This window comes from Styela clava, chromosome 6, assembly GCF_964204865.1.
Source record: "Styela clava chromosome 6, kaStyClav1.hap1.2, whole genome shotgun sequence".
NCBI classification, from domain to species: Eukaryota; Metazoa; Chordata; class Ascidiacea; order Stolidobranchia; family Styelidae; genus Styela; species Styela clava.
The window spans coordinates 9830585-9849747 of record NC_135255.1 but is presented as its reverse complement, the minus strand read 5'-3'; the positions used below and the strand labels follow the sequence as shown (position 1 = coordinate 9849747).

Sequence of the window (19163 nt, the reverse complement as noted above, 5' to 3'; positions counted from 1 at the left end):
AGGTATATCCGACACGCTGTGGTAGATGCTTAGAATTAACGCGATAAATGAAACAAACTTCAACTATGTTAGTAATATCTTCGATAGAAGAATTTCATTCCTAATCTTTAGTTTATAAGTAATAGCTCGACTATCAATAATACACGACATCATCATTGCAATGCATTTCTCAGAATAAATGTAATTCTCAGAAAGAACATCAGTATAACAATTTTGGCACAATATAACGCAACCTTGACTCATTATCTAAAGTTTTCCTAAAATTCGTGGAAATTGATTTGTAAGTTTTATGATGCGCGGCTACTAACTGTATTTGCATACAGTTGCATTTATATATTTGTAATTAGTTCAACTTTCGTGGCAAATTTTTCATTTTTTGGGCATATATTTTGGAGTCAATTTTGCGGTGATTAATTTCATGGATTCATTGTTCACAGTTAGAAATGTCATGTTTAAATACGTATCCATGTACAACGAAATATTGTGAAACAAGCATTTCATGTAAGCTACAAAGTTATCAAACTTTTCCGCCAGTGAGTCTTTTCTACCGCATATCTGGCAGGTCTATTTTCGAGTTGTGAAACATGTACATTTCAATTTTTTCGTTACATAACTTGATCACGTTCGTCAAATCTCCAATACGAAAAATCCTGACGCACTAACCGATTGCACCACCCGGCATAAATGTATATAAATACCGACAGGCAAACTATTATCAATCATGAGAAATATAGGTTGGAGGTAGAAATTCTAACCAATTTTCATAATATTTCTGGGAATTTGTGATGTACTTTCTAGTCGAGTCATTGTCCACATCAATCTTCATAATCCCTTCTATTATTATATATTCACGTTTTGTTTATATATATTTAAAAAACATTTTACTTGTAGGCATGCTTTACAGAGCCATATAATGAGTAATAGTCTAGAATTGGTACAGCTTACTCAGGCCATACTTTTGACAGGATTACTCGGAATTTGAGGCACCCTTTGTACAGTTCAAGTGAATATGAATAAATTTTGTTTTAGTTTAGTAAGTTTCCATGAACATATATAATACCATGGCCAAATAAACTAATACAGCGTTTCGAAGCATTGAGGACGTTTAGGTCTACATTCCATTTTCTCCATATTTTATTTGAAACTCAGTACGCTATTATCTAATATTTTAGTATTCGAAGGGACCAATGTTCTAAGCGTAATACTGCTGTTTACGATTTTAGGGTCATTGCGATGAGACCGGCACGTATTAGCCATTAACACTATAGCCACATTTTAGTAACTTTCAATTCCGGAATATTTTCTGAACTGGTTCCATCTGCTTTACCACCACCCTACATTATTTACGGCCAAGGAAGAGGTTTTTGCTAGGGCCACGTACCTATAAGCCTGCTATCAAAAATTCCAGGAAAATGAGACCTGACTTGCGGAAAACGATTTTGCACAAGTTCGAAAATACCTTTCTAGGGGCAAAGATTTGTTAACGACTTATATCAAGCTTATACCACATTCATATTTTTGCAGTGCATTAAGCACTAGTATTTGGCTAGCATATGCAGGTTAGTGTGAGGTAGGCAAAAAGGCTTTCGGTGTGAGCATTCAATTTCGTGACCGTCCATGATCATATATGAAAATCCCGAGTATTTAATATATATCAATGGCGTGTTTGTTGTTGACAAAATTTTTGGTTTTTGTTGTCATTGATTGATATCGCCAGTGGGTTCGCTTTGTTACTTGTTGCTAGTAGTTGTTTTAAACTCGAATGTTTGAGTTTAGATAAGGTATAGAACTGGCGACGGTAATTGCAATCTGGTTGTTCTGTAGTCGCACAAGTGTGAAATATTGTTCGTGTCGAATAGAAAAAAATCAAATATATGTCAACTGCCCACTGCCCATATCTTCTTCCAACAAACTTAAACGTGTTTTTTTTTTCTTCATTTTTGTATGTTTTATTATGCATGTATGTTTGATTATCTGCCTCAAGTTGAATTATATATATATTTTTGATCATATGACGCGTGTTGCACATGGTATATATCTCAAGATCAATAAATCAAACGTTACATGAATAAGTTAAAAACCTTAAAAATTAAACGTTGGAATAGTATAGTAGAATGAAAACAATTCAGAAATTATTGGTTTGTATCATTATTCCAAAGTTTGTCAGTATTGATTTTGCTGGGCCTTACGAAAACTTATAGCTACTATTCTAAATAATATTAATCATTTGAAGGTGAAATAATGAATTCATTAGTCCCTTAAATTGAACAACGCTCCATATTAAAACTTCACTAAGGTTCTTCCGGTGATTTCGCCTCTACGCAGCTTTGCTAGCATCTCTGGCACCTCTTCAAGCTTGACATGAGATATCTCAGGTGGCTTCAGCTGTACATCGAATGAAAATATATTGTGTGTTTGTTAATGTTATTCGACTTTTTCCGCGCTATCAAGGATATTAAAAAAACGATTCATTGAGAAGGTCGGTCAAGTACCAAAAGAGATTACTTCTTAAACCTATTCGTGTCCCATTATCGCGTTTTCTGTTACTATTTATGAAACCACAATTGTTTATATTGGATCTCCGCTCTAGGAGACCCTTATTATCAGTTGTTGGATCTCCGCTCTAGGAGACCCTTATTATCAGTCATTCTGTCTGTTGGATCTCCGCTCTATAGGAGACCCTTATTCTCAGTCGTCCTGTCTGTCTGTTTATATGTAGCCTCTAAACGGCTGGATCAATTTGGATGAAATTTCTCATGTAGGTTAATCTGTCATCCTAGTATTATTCGTTTCCTCGAAAGGCTGGATTGGTGTTTCGTTTCCATGGCACCAACCAAATAACATCCAATCGTCGAGAAATTTCTAATTTTTTGAGAATCTGTCGCAATTTCCTCGTAAACTAAGTCGAAAATTAAAATTCTGAGATTGCTACCCTTCGCGGAAAAAAATGCTTTCCCTAACAAGCCGCCATTCATTTCGATACCTTGTAAATTGGCGAAGCTCTGGGAATTTTCAATAATTAGCCACATTTTATTCCTCCCGCAACGATGAAAAGCAGACGCACAGCGTTCAAAATGAACAGGCAATTTCGGTAACTGCGCAAGTTTTCATAGATGGTAACCGGTCGCGCCTAAGTGAGGGCCTCAACTATCAGCGGAGACCCTGATGGGCGCCTAGCGGCTTGTCTGTCGGTATATCTGTCTGTCTGTTTGTTTAGATGTAGCGTCTTAACGGCTGGACCAATCTGGATGAAATTTTTCACATGGGTTATCAAGCCACCCTAGTATTGCGTTTTATGGAAAGTCCGGATGGAGGTTTCATTTCCATGGTAACAACGAAAAACGCGCCGATCGTTATGAAATTTTTTTCACAACTTATCGCCGTTTTCTCGCCAACCAAGTCGAAAATTAAAATTCCAAGAACGCTACCTTCCGCATAGCAAAATACTCTTTCCAATAAGTTATCTTTGATCTCGTTACTCCATAAACTGGAGGAGCCTTAGGGATTTTACTGAAGATTATTTTTTAATTTTCAGTTACAATATACCAGTCACGCGAGTGAGTCTACGAAACGCGCAGCGTTTGAAATGAACTAGCGTTTTTAGTAGTGTCTCCTATTATCCGTTAGTAAACTGAAATAATGCGGGCCTCAAGCAATGGCGGAAATCTAACTGGGCGCCTACCGGCTTGTTCTGTCTGTGTATCTGTCTGTCTGTTTAGATATAGCGTCTTAACAGCTGGACCAATCTGAATGAAATTTTACACGTCGATTATCCCATCACCCTATTAAGTTGCGTTTTATAGAAAGTCCGGATTGAAGTTTCGTTCCCATGGTAGCAACGAAAAACACGCCGATCTTTATGAAATTTTTAGTTTTTTTTTCGCAAGTTACGGTAACAACCCACTCATTTTCTGAATCGCGCTGCCGTTAGAGATCCTCAGGTTTCTATGGGTGGTAACCGGTTGCATGAGTGCGGGCCTCAACTATCAGCGGAGATCCTGGGCGCCTACCGGCTTGTTTAAATGTACATTACCTTGGTATTTGAAGCTAATTGTACAAGTTCTTTTAATTGATCCAGAGAACCGACAAATACTCCATGAATTTGTTGAAGAAGAAATGCAAACAATGGCAGGGAGATTTCTAATGATCCGCCAAATAATCCCACCATAGCAATAGTACCACCCTAAAATAAAAGGTTGATGCTGAACTTGAATCATTAAACCAAACCTTTCCCAAGTTGGCTATACTTGCTGGGTACATTTGAGATACACTGTTGCGTAGAATATAGGAATTGTCGACGGACATTCAATCTTTTTTGCGTGATTTTAGCTGAATTAATCATACCTTCGAAAGAACTCCCATAGCTCTTGATGATGTTGCAGCCGAGTTGACAAAATCTATAACGGCTTGAATAGAGCCATCACTTCCTTTCTCTTTTGTTTTGTTTATTATATCTTCTTTACTGAAAGAAGGATCCCACAAAACTGTGTCATCCGCACCGTGTGCAAGAGCATTTTCCAATTTAGGTTGCTTGAATAAAATTACACAAAATTATCATATTAAAAGACATTTGAATTTGACCAAAAACTATCCCAAGTACATATACAATTAGTTTCTATTCATTGGCTGTTTATCTTTCTTATTTCTACTCTTTTGCAGTGGCCCATGCTTAAATTAGAAAAAAAGCAATTTGAAGTATAGCAAATGCCATTTAAATTAATGTTGTCAGTTTAATAATATTACCGGTAATCTGATTTGATAATTTTTGTATTTCATGGACTCTTTCGAAGTTTCACCCACTAAGGTGGCATTTTCATATTAGTTTCTTGCACGCATAATCACTTTTGAATATACATGTGCATTTTTTCTTTTGAAAAAGTTTTCTTTTACAATCGGTAGTGTAACTGACTCCAAACTGAGAAAAAAAACTCGCCATCCACTTACACTTATATCGGAGATTATTATCCGCGTTCCTTCCGGTAAAACTGCCTTTGCCGTTTGTAGACACCACAATCCAAGTCCTCCTGCTCCAATAATTAGCAAAGTAGCTTTACCTTCATAAAGTACAAAATCATGATTAATGTCCAAAGTCCAGCAGATGCTTCAAATTGTTTCTGGTATATCAATGTTATAGAATTATATTAACTTGTGAGAACATGATATTAATAATCACTACCAGCCGACACCAATACTCTTGCTACTTTTTGTTTTGGAGAAGGGTAACGTCCATAAATGGTCATTACATGGTCGTGGACATGTGTACTTCAATGATTTGTTATGTGAACGTAATTTATTTACTATCATCTAGTTTTCAAGGATGGTTCCTGTACATTTGAACCGACTATTGCACCTATGGAAATTTTTTGTTTTGCAGATATTTGAACTCATACTAACCCATGGGTTTTAGCACACGCATATTGATTGAACCCCGGGATATACACATGGGTTCAAATGTACGGTCACCTTCAAGGATACATAGTTATAAAAATGCCGGCCTGCCAATGGCAGCTTGTGATTCTGCCTTACAGATGAGGTCCAGCGAATCGATTTGCTCAAACTTGTTTAATAAATGTAACTGGTACATTATACATTAGTAGTATTGTATGTATGCGGTATTTTATATTTGATGTATCATTGTTAAATCGTCTGTCTGTTTGTTTGATTTTAATAAAACATTCTTTCAATTGTCGGTACGCCTTTGTAGTGGTAAAAACCTCGAACTTTATATAGAAAATCAGATGATTGCTCCCATTTCGTTTTAAATTCAATTGTTCATTATTTGCTATGTAAGTTTTTTATCACCGCTCGGTGCCAACACGATAATTTTATAGTCTCGTATCACTGCACAGGAGCTGACAATAAATTAGTAACACCTTAACAGGTACCGCAATTTCACGACTGATAATATGTCAAAGTATCAAAGCATAATGAAACAGCGAAGCTAGGAAATTTTATTATATGCGTCATCCGGATTACTGTATTGCATTAGGTATGTTTCATATATAACATCGGTTTGAATTATATAATAGAGGTAAAAGAACGACTGAAACACTCCAAGAGGCATAGATCAGTTAGCTACCAAATGGAGCTTGTTCAGACTATGACACGCAAAGATCGTGGGTTTTATATTCTGCGACACTCAAATTACTTCGATGCGATTGAAACAAATCCGTTTGTAATTCATTGCAGTGCCGTTCGCTGAACCGGATATTTTACATTCTAAAACAAATATTTACTTTTCCCATGTAAGATCACTCTTATTCAAGAATTTTTTCGATAAGACAAAATTGTTGATAGCGCATATCAAAGATAGCGTTGTTGAATTTTGTAAATTCAATGTTAGTAAACAAGATCGTTTACATTTTTGACGCCTGACTGCTATAGCCATCCATAGAAATATTTTCACGGGAGTAAACCTAAATCATTCAACCTTTGTATGTAATATTTATTTTGAACTGTACCGAACCGAGAAGTACGGGTTAAAATTATAGGCCTTCTACAAACTAAAAGACTGAAATACAATGATATACCTTTGGCGTTGATGAATCTTTCTATTGTTGGTTTCACTTTTGATACAGCGTTATATCCGGTTAGTGCTGAACATGGCAGCATTGCTGCGATATCCAATGGTATATTGTCAGGCAATTTTAGCACGTATTTTGGGTTGGTAACTTTCATGTACTCAGAATATCTAGAGCAAGAAATGCATACAATTGAATGATTTTTATTTTGTAAAAAACATATAAAGTGTAAAAATAGGAAAGAATAAAACGAAATATACCACCCAAATTTGATATATATATAGTGAGTGAGTGAAGCTCAACATAAGATATTTACCCGCCATTAGGTCCAGAGCATCCAATATAATTTGATTGTCCACAACAAAAATTTGCTTGTTCTCCATCGCATAATCCGCAGTCACTACAGCCAAGCCATGGATAGACAATAACTCTGTCACCAACTTTCAAGTCCGTATTATCTAAATACAAATTTATTAAAATCATCTCCTGAATATGATTGTATGGTCTGAATGATAGCCTTGTCGCTACTTTATTTTGGTGTTCATTTAAAACGGTGCTAAACCATTTTTGAGTCGGTTAATGAACTACGGTAGATACATTTGCACTCATCAACAATTGCATTTGTGTCATATTTTATTGTCTACTATCATCATTTGAAATACTGTATTTTATAAAAATTTACGCGTTCACCGGCTTCTTCTCCAATAGCATGAACGGTCCCAGATATTTCATGCCCCAACACGATTGGATATTCAACATTTGGATTGATATCCTGTGTCTTCAGAAATATCCCTCCACCAATATCTAATTCATCATCGAACATGTGAACATCTGAGTGGCATATTCCACAAAAAGCTGCCTGAATTAAAACAAAAGTGTGTTTCACAAGAATGTCAAATCATTTCACAATATGGAATTCAAATCGTCGATATACTTGAGATTTGTTTTAGGTTGTTGATGTATAACTCTGACTGGAATTCTTTTTGGATTGATTGTATATATTAACAGACAACTATAGTATATATACTATTTTGCGACAGTGCAAAATAAAAACCTAAAAACATCGGGCCAAAATTGATAATAAATTATTTTCTTTTTTCGTACATAAACTTATGGATTCCATGTTAGCAAAACATAGATAATTTATAATGAAATATAATTTTACAAAACAGTGATACTTAACAACAAAGGGGATATTGAACCCTGGCATCAAGATATATATAAATATTCCGACATAAATACATATACGTATATAATCACATACTTGCAGTTATTACTAACAAACTAACCGACCAAACTGTTCTTTACCTTAATTGTAACTCCACCTTTCGGTGGTTCTGGAATCGTATCAATGTCTTTCAATATCATTGGTTCTTTCGAACAAGGAATTTCCATTCGTTTCATGATGGATTCGTCTAAGTTTTGTGTCTGATTACTCAACTTATGAAAAAAAAGTTTCTACTCACTATTGAGAATATTACATTAATTTAGATTCTTTCATTTTGTACCGTGAATGTAAGCGAGCTCACTTCTTAAGTTCTGAAACTTAAGATATATATGAATGTAAGCCTAAAACTTTCACACCTACATGTGAAATAAATTTCTGCATACAGAGCCTGCTTTGTACCTAGTTTTCCTATAAGGCACGGGTGTGAAAACTGCGGCCCGCGGGCCAAATGCGGCTCGCAGAAAAAATTTGTGCGGCTCGCAGAAAAATAACAATTTTGGATGGTGTGTCCGCGAATCGAGTATTTAGTTTATGTTATCTGGTACGTGCGAGCAATTCTAATCCTACTGCGCCACAAAGCCTATACCAGAACCTGAGTGCCACTGTCATATTAGCAAAACTAGCAAAATTCTGTTGCAAAAAATACAATATTTATTACAAAAACGTGTTTTCCACTGAATTGAATTAAAGTCGGTGGCGCGATAAATTTAAATAGCAGTCCCTTCAGAAGTTTATTCGTTTAACTCACTATTTCTATAGGAGCCCTAATAATGCCGTAAGGTGACTAGCAAAAATAAACAATTTTGTGCCTGTAACTACTAGAAAGTCTATATTAAATAACAGTGCGGCTCGCGGCTTCATTCAGTTACTTAAATTTGGCCCGCCAGTGAAAAAGGTTGCACATCCCTGCTATAAGGGCATGCTGATAAGTCAAAAGCATGATCTATAGCTAATCATCTACAAATAACCATGTCGCTGCGTTTTACACCTGTTGAAAATCCCTTAGAACAGCAATGCTACCTAGTAATATCTCGCAAGACTCGCGTCATTGATCACAATGCAACCATAACTTTCACAATATTTGTTTACTGTGTTTGCTCAACATTTATGAAACCAAAATCCGTTATTCTCCGTCTGGGTTCATCATACGCTACACTATTGAATTGCCCACCAGCAATATCACTATGCGAGTGTGGTTAAACATTAGTGAAAACGAACATGTTTCTTAGTTCATATGTGGTCTCTGGTTTCAGAAGTACCGAAATTCTCGGCTTAAAAAAATTACATTTAGACTCCAAAGTCGAAAGTTTTGAAATATCACTCAGTCTATAGCCAGTAACGCCGAATTCCGACCTCACAGACGTGCCCGCAACTTCTATTTCGTACGCATAATTCAAGTACTGGCATTAAATGTTTGATTTGATTGCCATCTCACTTCGGATCTTTTATTACCCATATAGTTCAGTTCAATCAAACTAAATCTTTAAAGTGTCATGAATAGGGATGCCACTTTTGGATTTACGAATCGATTCGAAGCGGAAATGGGAAACTTCATCATTGGGCGCGCTCTAAAGCAGGGGTCACCAAACTACGGCCCACGGGCGTCAAGATAGATAAATATTTTGATATAAATACCTTAACGTACCAGAATATAACGCAATTACGTCACAGACTTGTAGTTATTACTAATAAGCTAATTGACTTAGTTGTTCTTTACCTTAACTGTAATTCCGCCTTTCGGTGGTTTTGGAACCGTATAATGTATTTTAGTGCCAATGGTTCTTCCGAAAAAGGAATTCCCATTTGTTTCATGATGGATTCTGAGTTTCGTATCTGATTACTCAACTTATAAAAATGGTTGAAAATATTACATAAATTCAAGTTAAGTTATCTTGTACCGTAATTGTAAGCGAAGTCATTTCTTTAGTTGTGAAACTTAAGATATGAATGAAAAAATGTGAGCCCAAAACTTTCATACTTTCATGGCAAAAAAAAATTCTGAATACAGAGCCTGCTTTATACTTAGTTTTCCTATAAGGGCATGCTAATAAGTCAAAAGCACGCTATATAGCTAATCAGCTACAAATGACCATGTCGCTGCGTTCTACAGCTGTTTGAAATCCCATTGCCCAGGAATTCTACTTAGTAATATCTGACGAGACCCGCGTCGTTGATCACAGCAAGAATGAAATGAAGAAGTCCGTGACATTTTTTATACTATTTATGTCAGAATTGCGTCAGATCTTTCACCTACTATTTTTCATTAGTGTATTTAAAACATTAATGGAAGCAAAATTTATTCTCCGGACGTGTTCATCATACTCTACAACAGTGGTTCCCAACCTTTTATGGCTCGTGGCTCCCTTCCGGCGTCTTTTTGCACTCGTGGCCCCCCTGTTCGCCATTCCGAAAAAAATAAATGTATAGAATTGTATAATGTTTTTACGACCTATTATGGAATGCAAAAGCAAACCACAGACAAAATAGTATAAGCTTTTTAGTATACAATTCAAGGGAATCTTGCGATTGGGACTGCTCGGCTTTTCCTTCGACAGAATCCCAAACTTGGCCAATTTTGCTTTCTGGTCAAATCTAACCCGCTTGGCAGAAAAGAAACTGATGTCAACGTCGTTCACCTGAGAATGATTTTAGTCATGGTGGTTTTGGAGTTTAGATGAACGCATAACGCATAAAGACATTGATCACATTCTCCGAATGTTTGAGTTTAGATAAGGTATAGAACTGGCGACGGTAATTGCAATCTGGTTGTTCTGTCGTTGCACAAGTGTGAAATATTGTTCGTGTCGAATAGAAAAAAATCGAATATATGTCAACTGCCCACTGCCCATATCTTCTTCCAACAAACTTAAACGTGTTTTTTTTTCTTCATTTTTGTATGTTTTATTATGCATGTATGTTTGATTATCTGCCTCAAGATGAATTATATATATATTTTTGATCATATGACGCGTGTTGCACATGGTATATATCTCAAGATCAATAAATCAAACGTTACATGAATAAGTTAAAAACCTTAAAAATTAAACGTTGGAATAGTATAGTAGAATGAAAACAATTCAGAAATTATTGGTTTGTATCATTATTCCAAAGTTTGTCAGTATTGATTTTGCTGGGCCTTACGAAAACTTATAGCTACTATTCTAAATAATATTAATCATTTGAAGGTGAAATAATGAATTCATTAGTCCCTTAAATTGAACAACGCTTCATATTAAAACTTCACTAAGGTTCTTCCGGTGATTTCGCCTCTACGCAGCTTTGCTAGCATCTCTGGCACCTCTTCAAGCTTGACATGAGATATCTCAGGTGGCTTCAGCTGTACATCGAATGAAAATATATTGTGTGTTTGTTAATGTTATTCGACTTTTTCCGCGCTATCAAGGATATTAAAAAACGATTCATTGAGAAGGTCGGTCAAGTACCAAAAGAGATTACTTCTTAAACTTATTCGTGTCCCATTATCGCGTTTTCTGTTACTATTTATGAAACCACAATTGTTTATATTGGATCTCCGCTCTAGGAGACCCTTATTATCAGTTGTTGGATCTCCGCTCTAGGAGACCCTTATTATCAGTCATTCTGTCTGTTGGATCTCCGCTCTATAGGAGACCCTTATTCTCAGTCGTCCTGTCTGTCTGTTTATATGTAGCCTCTAAACGGCTGGATCAATTTGGATGAAATTTCTCATGTAGGTTAACCTGTCATCCTAGTATTATTCGTTTCCTCGAAAGGCTGGATTGGTGTTTCGTTTCCATGGCACCAACCAAATAACATCCAATCGTCGAGAAATTTCTAATTTTTTGAGAATCTGTCGCAATTTCCTGCGCAAGTTTTCATAGATGGTAACCGGTCGCGCCTAAGTGAGGGCCTCAACTATCAGCGGAGACCCTGATGGGCGCCTAGCGGCTTGTCTGTCGGTATATCTGTCTGTCTGTTTGTTTAGATGTAGCGTCTTAACGGCTGGACCAATCTGGATGAAATTTTTCACATGGGTTATCAAGCCACCCTAGTATTGCGTTTTATGGAAAGTCCGGATGGAGGTTTCATTTCCATGGTAACAACGAAAAACGCGCCGATCGTTATGAAATTTTTTTCACAACATATCGCCGTTTTCTCGCCAACCAAGTCGAAAATTAAAATTCCAAGAACGCTACCTTCCGCATAGCAAAATACTCTTTCCAATAAGTTATCTTTGATCTCGTTACTTCATAAACTGGAGGAGCCTTAGGGATTTTACTGAAGATTATTTTTTAATTTTCAGTTACAATATACCAGTCACGCGAGTGAGTCTACGAAACGCGCTGCGTTTGAAATGAACTAGCGTTTTTAGTAGTGTCTCCTATTATCCGTTAGTAAACTGAAATAATGCGGGCCTCAAGCAATGGCGGAAATCTAACTGGGCGCCTACCGGCTTGTTCTGTCTGTGTATCTGTCTGTCTGTTTAGATGTAGCGTCTTAACAGCTGGACCAATCTGGATGAAATTTTACACGTCGATTATGCCATCACCCTATTAAGTTGCGTTTTTGGAAAGTCCGGATTGAAGTTTCGTTCCCATGATAACAACGAAAAACACGCCGATCTTTATGAAATTTTTATTTTTTTTTTCGCAAGTTACGGTAACAACCCACTCATTTTCTGAATCGCGCTGCCGTTAGAGATCCTCAGGTTTCTATGGGTGGTAACCGGTTGCCTGAGTGCGGGCCTCAACTATCAGCGGAGATCCTGGGCGCCTACCGGCTTGTTTAAATGTACATTACCTTGGTATTTGAAGCTAATTGTACAAGTTCTTTTAATTGATCCAGAGAACCGACAAATACTCCATGAATTTGTTGAAGAAGAAATGCAAACAATGGCAGGGAGATTTCTAATGATCCGCCAAATAATCCCACCATAGCAATAGTACCACCCTAAAATAAAAGGTTGATGCTGAACTTGAATCATTAAACCAAACCTTTTCCTAAGTTGGCTATACTCGCTGGGTACATTTGAGATACACTGTTGCGTAGAATATAGGAATTGTCGACGGACATTCAATCTTTTTTGCGTGATTTTAGCTGAATTAATCATACCTTCGAAAGAACTCCCATAGCTCTTGATGATGTTGCAGCCGAGTTGACAAAATCTATAACGGCTTGAATAGAGCCATCACTTCCTTTCTCTTTTGTTTTGTTTATTATATCTTCTTTACTGAAAGAAGGATCCCACAAAACTGTGTCATCCGCACCGTGTGCAAGAGCATTTTCTAATTTAGGTTGCTTGAATAAAATTACACAAAATTATCATATTAAAAGACATTTGAATTTGACCAAAAACTATCCCAAGTACATATACAATTAGTTTTCTATTCATTGGCTGTTTATCTTTCTTATTTCTACTCTTTTGCAGTGGCCCATGCTTAAATTAGAAAAAAAGCAATTTGAAGTATAGCAAATGCCATTTTAATGTTGTCAGTTTAATAATATTACCGGTAATCTGATTTGATAATTTTTGTATTTCATGGACTCTTTCGAAGTTTCACCCACTAAGGTGGCATTTTCATATTAGTTTCTTGCACGCATAATCACTTTTGAATATACATGTGCATTTTTTCTTTTGAAAAAGTTTTCTTTTACAATCGGTAGTGTAACTGACTCCAAACTGAAAAAAAAAACTCGCCATCCACTTACACTTATATCGGAGATTATTATCCGCGTTCCTTCCGGTAAAACTGCCTTTGCCGTTTGTAGACACCACAATCCAAGTCCTCCTGCTCCAATAACTAGCAAAGTAGCTTTACCTTCATAAAGTACAAAATCATGATTAATGTCCAAAGTCTAGCAGATGCTTCAAATTGTTTCTGGTATATCAATGTTATAGAATTATATTAACTTGTGAGAACATGATATTAATAATCACTACCAGCCGACACCAATACTCTTGCTACTTTTTGTTTTGGAGAAGGGTAACGTCCATAAATGGTCATTACATGGTCGTGGACATGTGTACTTCAATGATTTGTTATGGGAACGTAATTTATTTACTATCATCTAGTTTTCAAGGATGGTTCCTGTACATTTGAACCGACTATTGCACCTATGGAAATTTTTTGTTTTGCAGATATTTGAACTCATACTAACCCATGGGTTTTAGCACACGCATATTGATTGAACCCCGGGATATACACATGGGTTCAAATGTACGGTCACCTTCAAGGATACATAGTTATAAAAATGCCGGCCTGCCAATGGCAGCTTGTGATTCTGCCTTACAGATGAGGTCCAGCGAATCGATTTGCTCAAACTTGTTTAATAAATGTAACTGGTACATTATACATTAGTAGTATTGTATGTATGCGGTATTTTATATTTGATGTATCATTGGTAAATCGTCTGTCTGTTTGTTTGATTTTAATAAAACATTCTTTCAATTGTCGGTACGCCTTTGTAGTGGTAAAAACCTCGAACTTTATATAGAAAATCAGATGATTGCTCCCATTTCGTTTTAAATTCAATTGTTCATTATTTGCTATGTAAGTTTTTTATCACCGCTCGGTGCCAACACGATAATTTTATAGTCTCGTATCACTGCACAGGAGCTGACAATAAATTAGTAACACCTTAACAGGTACCGCAATTTCACGACTGATAATATGTCAAAGTATCAAAGCATAATGAAACAGCGAAGCTAGGAAATTTTATTATATGCGTCATTCGGATTACTGTATTGCATTAGGTATGTTTCATATATAACATTGGTTTGAATTATATAATAGAGGTAAAAGAACGACTGAAACACTCCAAGAGGCATAGATCAGTTAGCTACCAAATGGAGCTTGTTCAGACTATGACACGCAAAGATCGTGGGTTTTATATTCTGCGACACTCAAATTACTTCGATGCGATTGAAACAAATCCGTTTGTAATTCATTGCAATGCCGTTCGCTGAACCGGATATTTTACATTCTAAAACAAATATTTACTTTCCCCATGTAAGATCACTCTTATTCAAGAATTTTTTCGATAAGACAAAATTGTTGATAGCGCATATCAAAGATAGCGTTGTTGAATTTTGTAAATTCAATGTTAGTAAACAAGATCGTTTACATTTTTGACGCCTGACTGCTATAGCCATCCATAGAAATATTTTCACGGGAGTAAACCTAAATCATTCAACCTTTGTATGTAATATTTATTTTGAACTGTACCGAACCGAGAAGTACGGGTTAAAATTATAGGCCTTCTACAAACTAAAAGACTGAAATACAATGATATACCTTTGGCGTTGATGAATCTTTCTATTGTTGGTTTCACTTTTGATACAGCGTTATATCCGGTTAGTGCTGAACATGGCAGCATTGCTGCGATATCCAATGGTATATTGTCAGGCAATTTTAGCACGTATTTTGGGTTGGTAACTTTCATGTACTCAGAATATCTAGAGCAAGAAATGCATACAATTGAATTATTTTTATTTTGTAAAAAACATATAAAGTGTAAAAATAGGAAAGAATAAAACGAAATATACCACCCAAATTTGATATATAGTGAGTGAGTGAAGCTCAACATAAGATATTTACCCGCCATTAGGTCCAGAGCATCCAATATAATTTGATTGTCCACAACAAAAATTTGCTTGTTCTCCATCGCATAATCCGCAGTCACTACAGCCAAGCCATGGATAGACAATAACTCTGTCACCAACTTTCAAGTCCGTATTATCTAAATACAAATTTATTAAAATCATCTCCTGAATATGATTGTATGGTCTGAATGATAGCCTTGTCGCTACTTTATTTTGGTGTTCATTTAAAACGGCGCTAAACCATTTTTGATTCGGTTCAAGAACTACGGTATATACATTTGCACTCATCAACAATTGCATTTGTGTCATATTTTATTGTCTACTTCTACTATCATCATTTGAAATACTGTATTTTATAAAAATTTACGCGTTCACCGGCTTCTTCTCCAATAGCATGAACGGTCCCAGATATTTCATGCCCCAGCACGATTGGATATTCTACATTTGGATTGATATCCTGTGTCTTCAGAAATATCCCTCCACCAATATCAAATTCATCATCGAACATGTGAACATCTGAGTGACATATTCCACAAAAAGCTGCCTGGATTAATACAAAAGTGTGTTTCACAAGAATGTCAAATCATTTCACAATATGGAATTCAAATCGTCGATATACTTGAGATTTGTTTTAGGTTGTTGATGTATAACTCTGACTGGAATTCTTTTGGGATTGATTGTATATATTAACAGACAACTATAGTATACTATTTCGCGACAGTGCAAAATAAAAACCTAAAAACATCGGGCCAAAATTGATAACAAATTATTCTCTTTTTTCGTACATAGACTTATGGATTCCATGTTAGCAAAACATAGATAATTTATAATGAAATATAATTTTACAAAACAGTGATACTTAACAACAAAGGGGATATTGAACCCTGGCATCAAGATATATATAAATATTCCGACATAAATACATATACGTATATAATCACATACTTGCAGTTATTGCTAACAAACTAATCGACCAAACTGTTCTTTACCTTAATTGTAACTCCACCTTTCGGTGGTTCTGGAATCGTATCAATGTCTTTTAATATCATTGGTTCTTTCGAACAAGGAATTTCCATTCGTTTCATGATGGATTCGTCTAAGTTTTGTGTCCGATTACTCAACTTATGAATAAAAAGTTTCTACTCACTATTGAGAATATTACATTAATTTAGATTATTTTATTTTGTACCGTGAATGTAAGCGAGCTCACTTCTTAAGTTCTAAAACTTAAGATATGAATGTAAGCCCAAAACTTTCACACCTATATGTGAAATAAATTTCTGCATACAGAGCCTGCTTTATATCTAGTTTTCCTATAAGGCAGGGGTGTGCAAACTGCGGCCGCGGGCCAAATGCGGCCCGCAGGAAAAATTTGTGGGGCCCGCGGAAAAATAACAATTTTGAATGGTGTGTCCGCGAACCGAGTATTTAGTTTATGTAATCTGGTACGTGCGAGCACTTCTGATCCTTCTGTGCCACAAAGCCTATACCAGAACCTGAGTGCCATTGTCATATTAGCAAAACTAGCTAGCAAAATTCTGTTGCAAAAAATACAATATTTATTACAAAAACGTGTTTTCCACTGAATTGAATTAAAGACGGTGCGGCGATAAATTTAAATAGCAGTCCCTTCAGAAGTTTATGCGTTTAACTCACTATTTCTATAGGAGCCCTAATAATGCCGTACGGTGACTAGCAAAAATAAACAATTTTGTGCCTGTAACTACTAGAAAGTCTATATTAAATAACAGTGCGGCTCGCGGCTTCACTCAGTTACTTGAATTTGGCCCGCCAGTGAAAAAGGTTGCACATCCCTGCTATACTGGCATGCTAATAAGTAAAAAGCATGCCCTATAGCTAATCAGCTACAAATAACCATGTCGCTGCGTTTTACATCTGTTGGAAATTCCTTAGCACAGCAATTCTACCTAGTAATATCTCGCAAGACTCGCGTCATTGATCACAACGCAACGCATCGTTGAAAATGTGGCTGCAATTAAGAAATCCTTTACACTTTTTATACTATTTTTTTTTTGTATGAATTGGGCCATACCTTTCACGTAATATTTGTTTACTGTGTTTGCTCAACATTTATGAAAGCAAAAACCCGTTATTCTCCGTCTGTGTTCATCATACACTACACTATTAAATTGCCCACCAGCAATATCACTATGCGAGTGTGGTTAAACATTAGTGAAAACGAACATGTTTCTTAGTTCATATGTGGTCTCTGGTTCAGAAGTACCGAAATTCTCGGCGTAAAAAAATTACATTTAGACTCCGAAGTCGAAAGTTCTGAAATATCACTCAGTCTATAGCCAGTAACGCCGAATTTCGACCTCACAGACGTGCCCTCAACTTCTATTTCGTACGCATAATTCAAGTACTAGCATTAAATGTTTGATCTGATTGCAATCTCACTTCGGATCTTTTATCACCCATATAGTTCAATCAAACTAAATCTTGTCAAAAGTGTCATGAATAGGGATGCCACTTTTGGATTTACGAATCGACTCGAAGCGGAAATGGGAAAATTCATCTAAAAGCAAGCTCTAAAGCAGGGGTCACCAAACTACGGCCCACGGGCGTCAAGATAGATAAATATTTTGATATAAATTCCTAAACGTACCAGAATATAACGCAATTACGTCACAGACTTGTAGTTATTACTAATAAGCTAATTGACTTAGTTGTTCTTTACCTTAACTGTAATTCCGCCTTTCGGTGGTTTTGGAACCATATAATGTATTTTAGTGCCAATGGTTCTTCCGAAAAAGGAATTCCCATTTGTTTCATGATGGATTCTGAGTTTCGTGTCTGATTACTCAACTTATAAAACAGGTTGAAAATATTACATAAATTCAAGTTAAGTTATCTTGTACCGTAATTGTAAGCGAAGTCATTTCTTTAGTTGTGAAACTTAAGATATGAATGAAAAAATGTGAGCCCAAAACTTTCATACTTTCATGGCAAAAAAAAATTCTGAATACAGAGCCTGCTTTATACTTAGTTTTCCTATAAGGGCATGCTAATAAGTCAAAAGCACGCTATATAGCTAATCAGCTACAAATGACCATGTCGCTGCGTTCTACAGCTGTTTGAAATCCCATTGCCCAGGAATTCTACTTAGAAATATCTGACGAGACCCGCGTCGTTGATCACAGCGTCGTTGATCACAGCAAGAATGAAATGAAGAAGTCCGTGACATTTTTTATACTATTTATGTCAGAATTGCGCCAGATCTTTCACCTACTATTTTTCATTAGTGTATTTAAAACATTTATGGAAGCAAAATTTATTCTCCGGATGTGTTCATCATACTCTACAACAGTGGTTGCCAACCTTTTATGGCTCGTGGCTCCCTTCCGGCGTCTTTTTGCACTCGTGGCCCCCCTGTTCGCCATTCCGAAAAAAATAAATGTATAGAATTGTATAATGTTTTTACGACCTATTATGGAATGCAAAAGCAAACCACAGACAAAATAGTATAAGCTTTTTAGTATACAATTCAAGGGAATCTTGCGATTGGGACTGCTCGGCTTTTCCTTCGACAGAATCCCAAACTTGGCCAATTTTGCTTTCTTGTCAAATCTAACCCGCTTGGCAGAAAAGAAACTGATGTCAATGTCGTTCACCTGAGAATGATTTTAGTCATGGTGGTTTTGGAGTTTAGATGAACGCATAACGCATAAAGACATTGATCACATTCTCTGTCATCTCTATTTACTTCGGTAAAGTATCTGTCGTTCACATTTTCGTATTTTGGGCTTTAGAAATTTATAAATGGATTTTTGCGTCTATAATACGATAGCAAAGTTATCTCCCAATCGAG

The 19163-nt window shown here is 36.2% G+C and overlaps 2 protein-coding genes across 2 annotated transcripts; both read right to left on the bottom strand.

Annotated features, from left to right (window-relative positions):
• Positions 1 to 1934: 1934 nt before the first annotated feature.
• Positions 1935 to 8046, bottom strand: LOC120331637 (alcohol dehydrogenase-like). The gene is made up of 8 exons (XM_039398749.2): positions 7830 to 8046; positions 7212 to 7380; positions 6838 to 6979; positions 6531 to 6691; positions 4945 to 5054; positions 4345 to 4530; positions 4034 to 4183; positions 1935 to 2385 (listed from the first exon to the last, which is right to left on the bottom strand). The coding sequence occupies exons 1-8, from the start codon at positions 7923 to 7925 to the stop codon at positions 2281 to 2283; spliced, it is 1119 nt and encodes a 372-aa protein (XP_039254683.2). The 5' UTR covers positions 7926 to 8046; the 3' UTR covers positions 1935 to 2280.
• Positions 8047 to 10663: 2617 nt separating this feature from the next.
• Positions 10664 to 16473, bottom strand: LOC120331598 (alcohol dehydrogenase-like). The gene is made up of 8 exons (XM_039398693.2): positions 16321 to 16473; positions 15707 to 15875; positions 15327 to 15468; positions 15024 to 15184; positions 13438 to 13547; positions 12841 to 13026; positions 12529 to 12678; positions 10664 to 11086 (listed from the first exon to the last, which is right to left on the bottom strand). The coding sequence occupies exons 1-8, from the start codon at positions 16414 to 16416 to the stop codon at positions 10982 to 10984; spliced, it is 1119 nt and encodes a 372-aa protein (XP_039254627.2). The 5' UTR covers positions 16417 to 16473; the 3' UTR covers positions 10664 to 10981.
• Positions 16474 to 19163: the final 2690 nt, after the last annotated feature.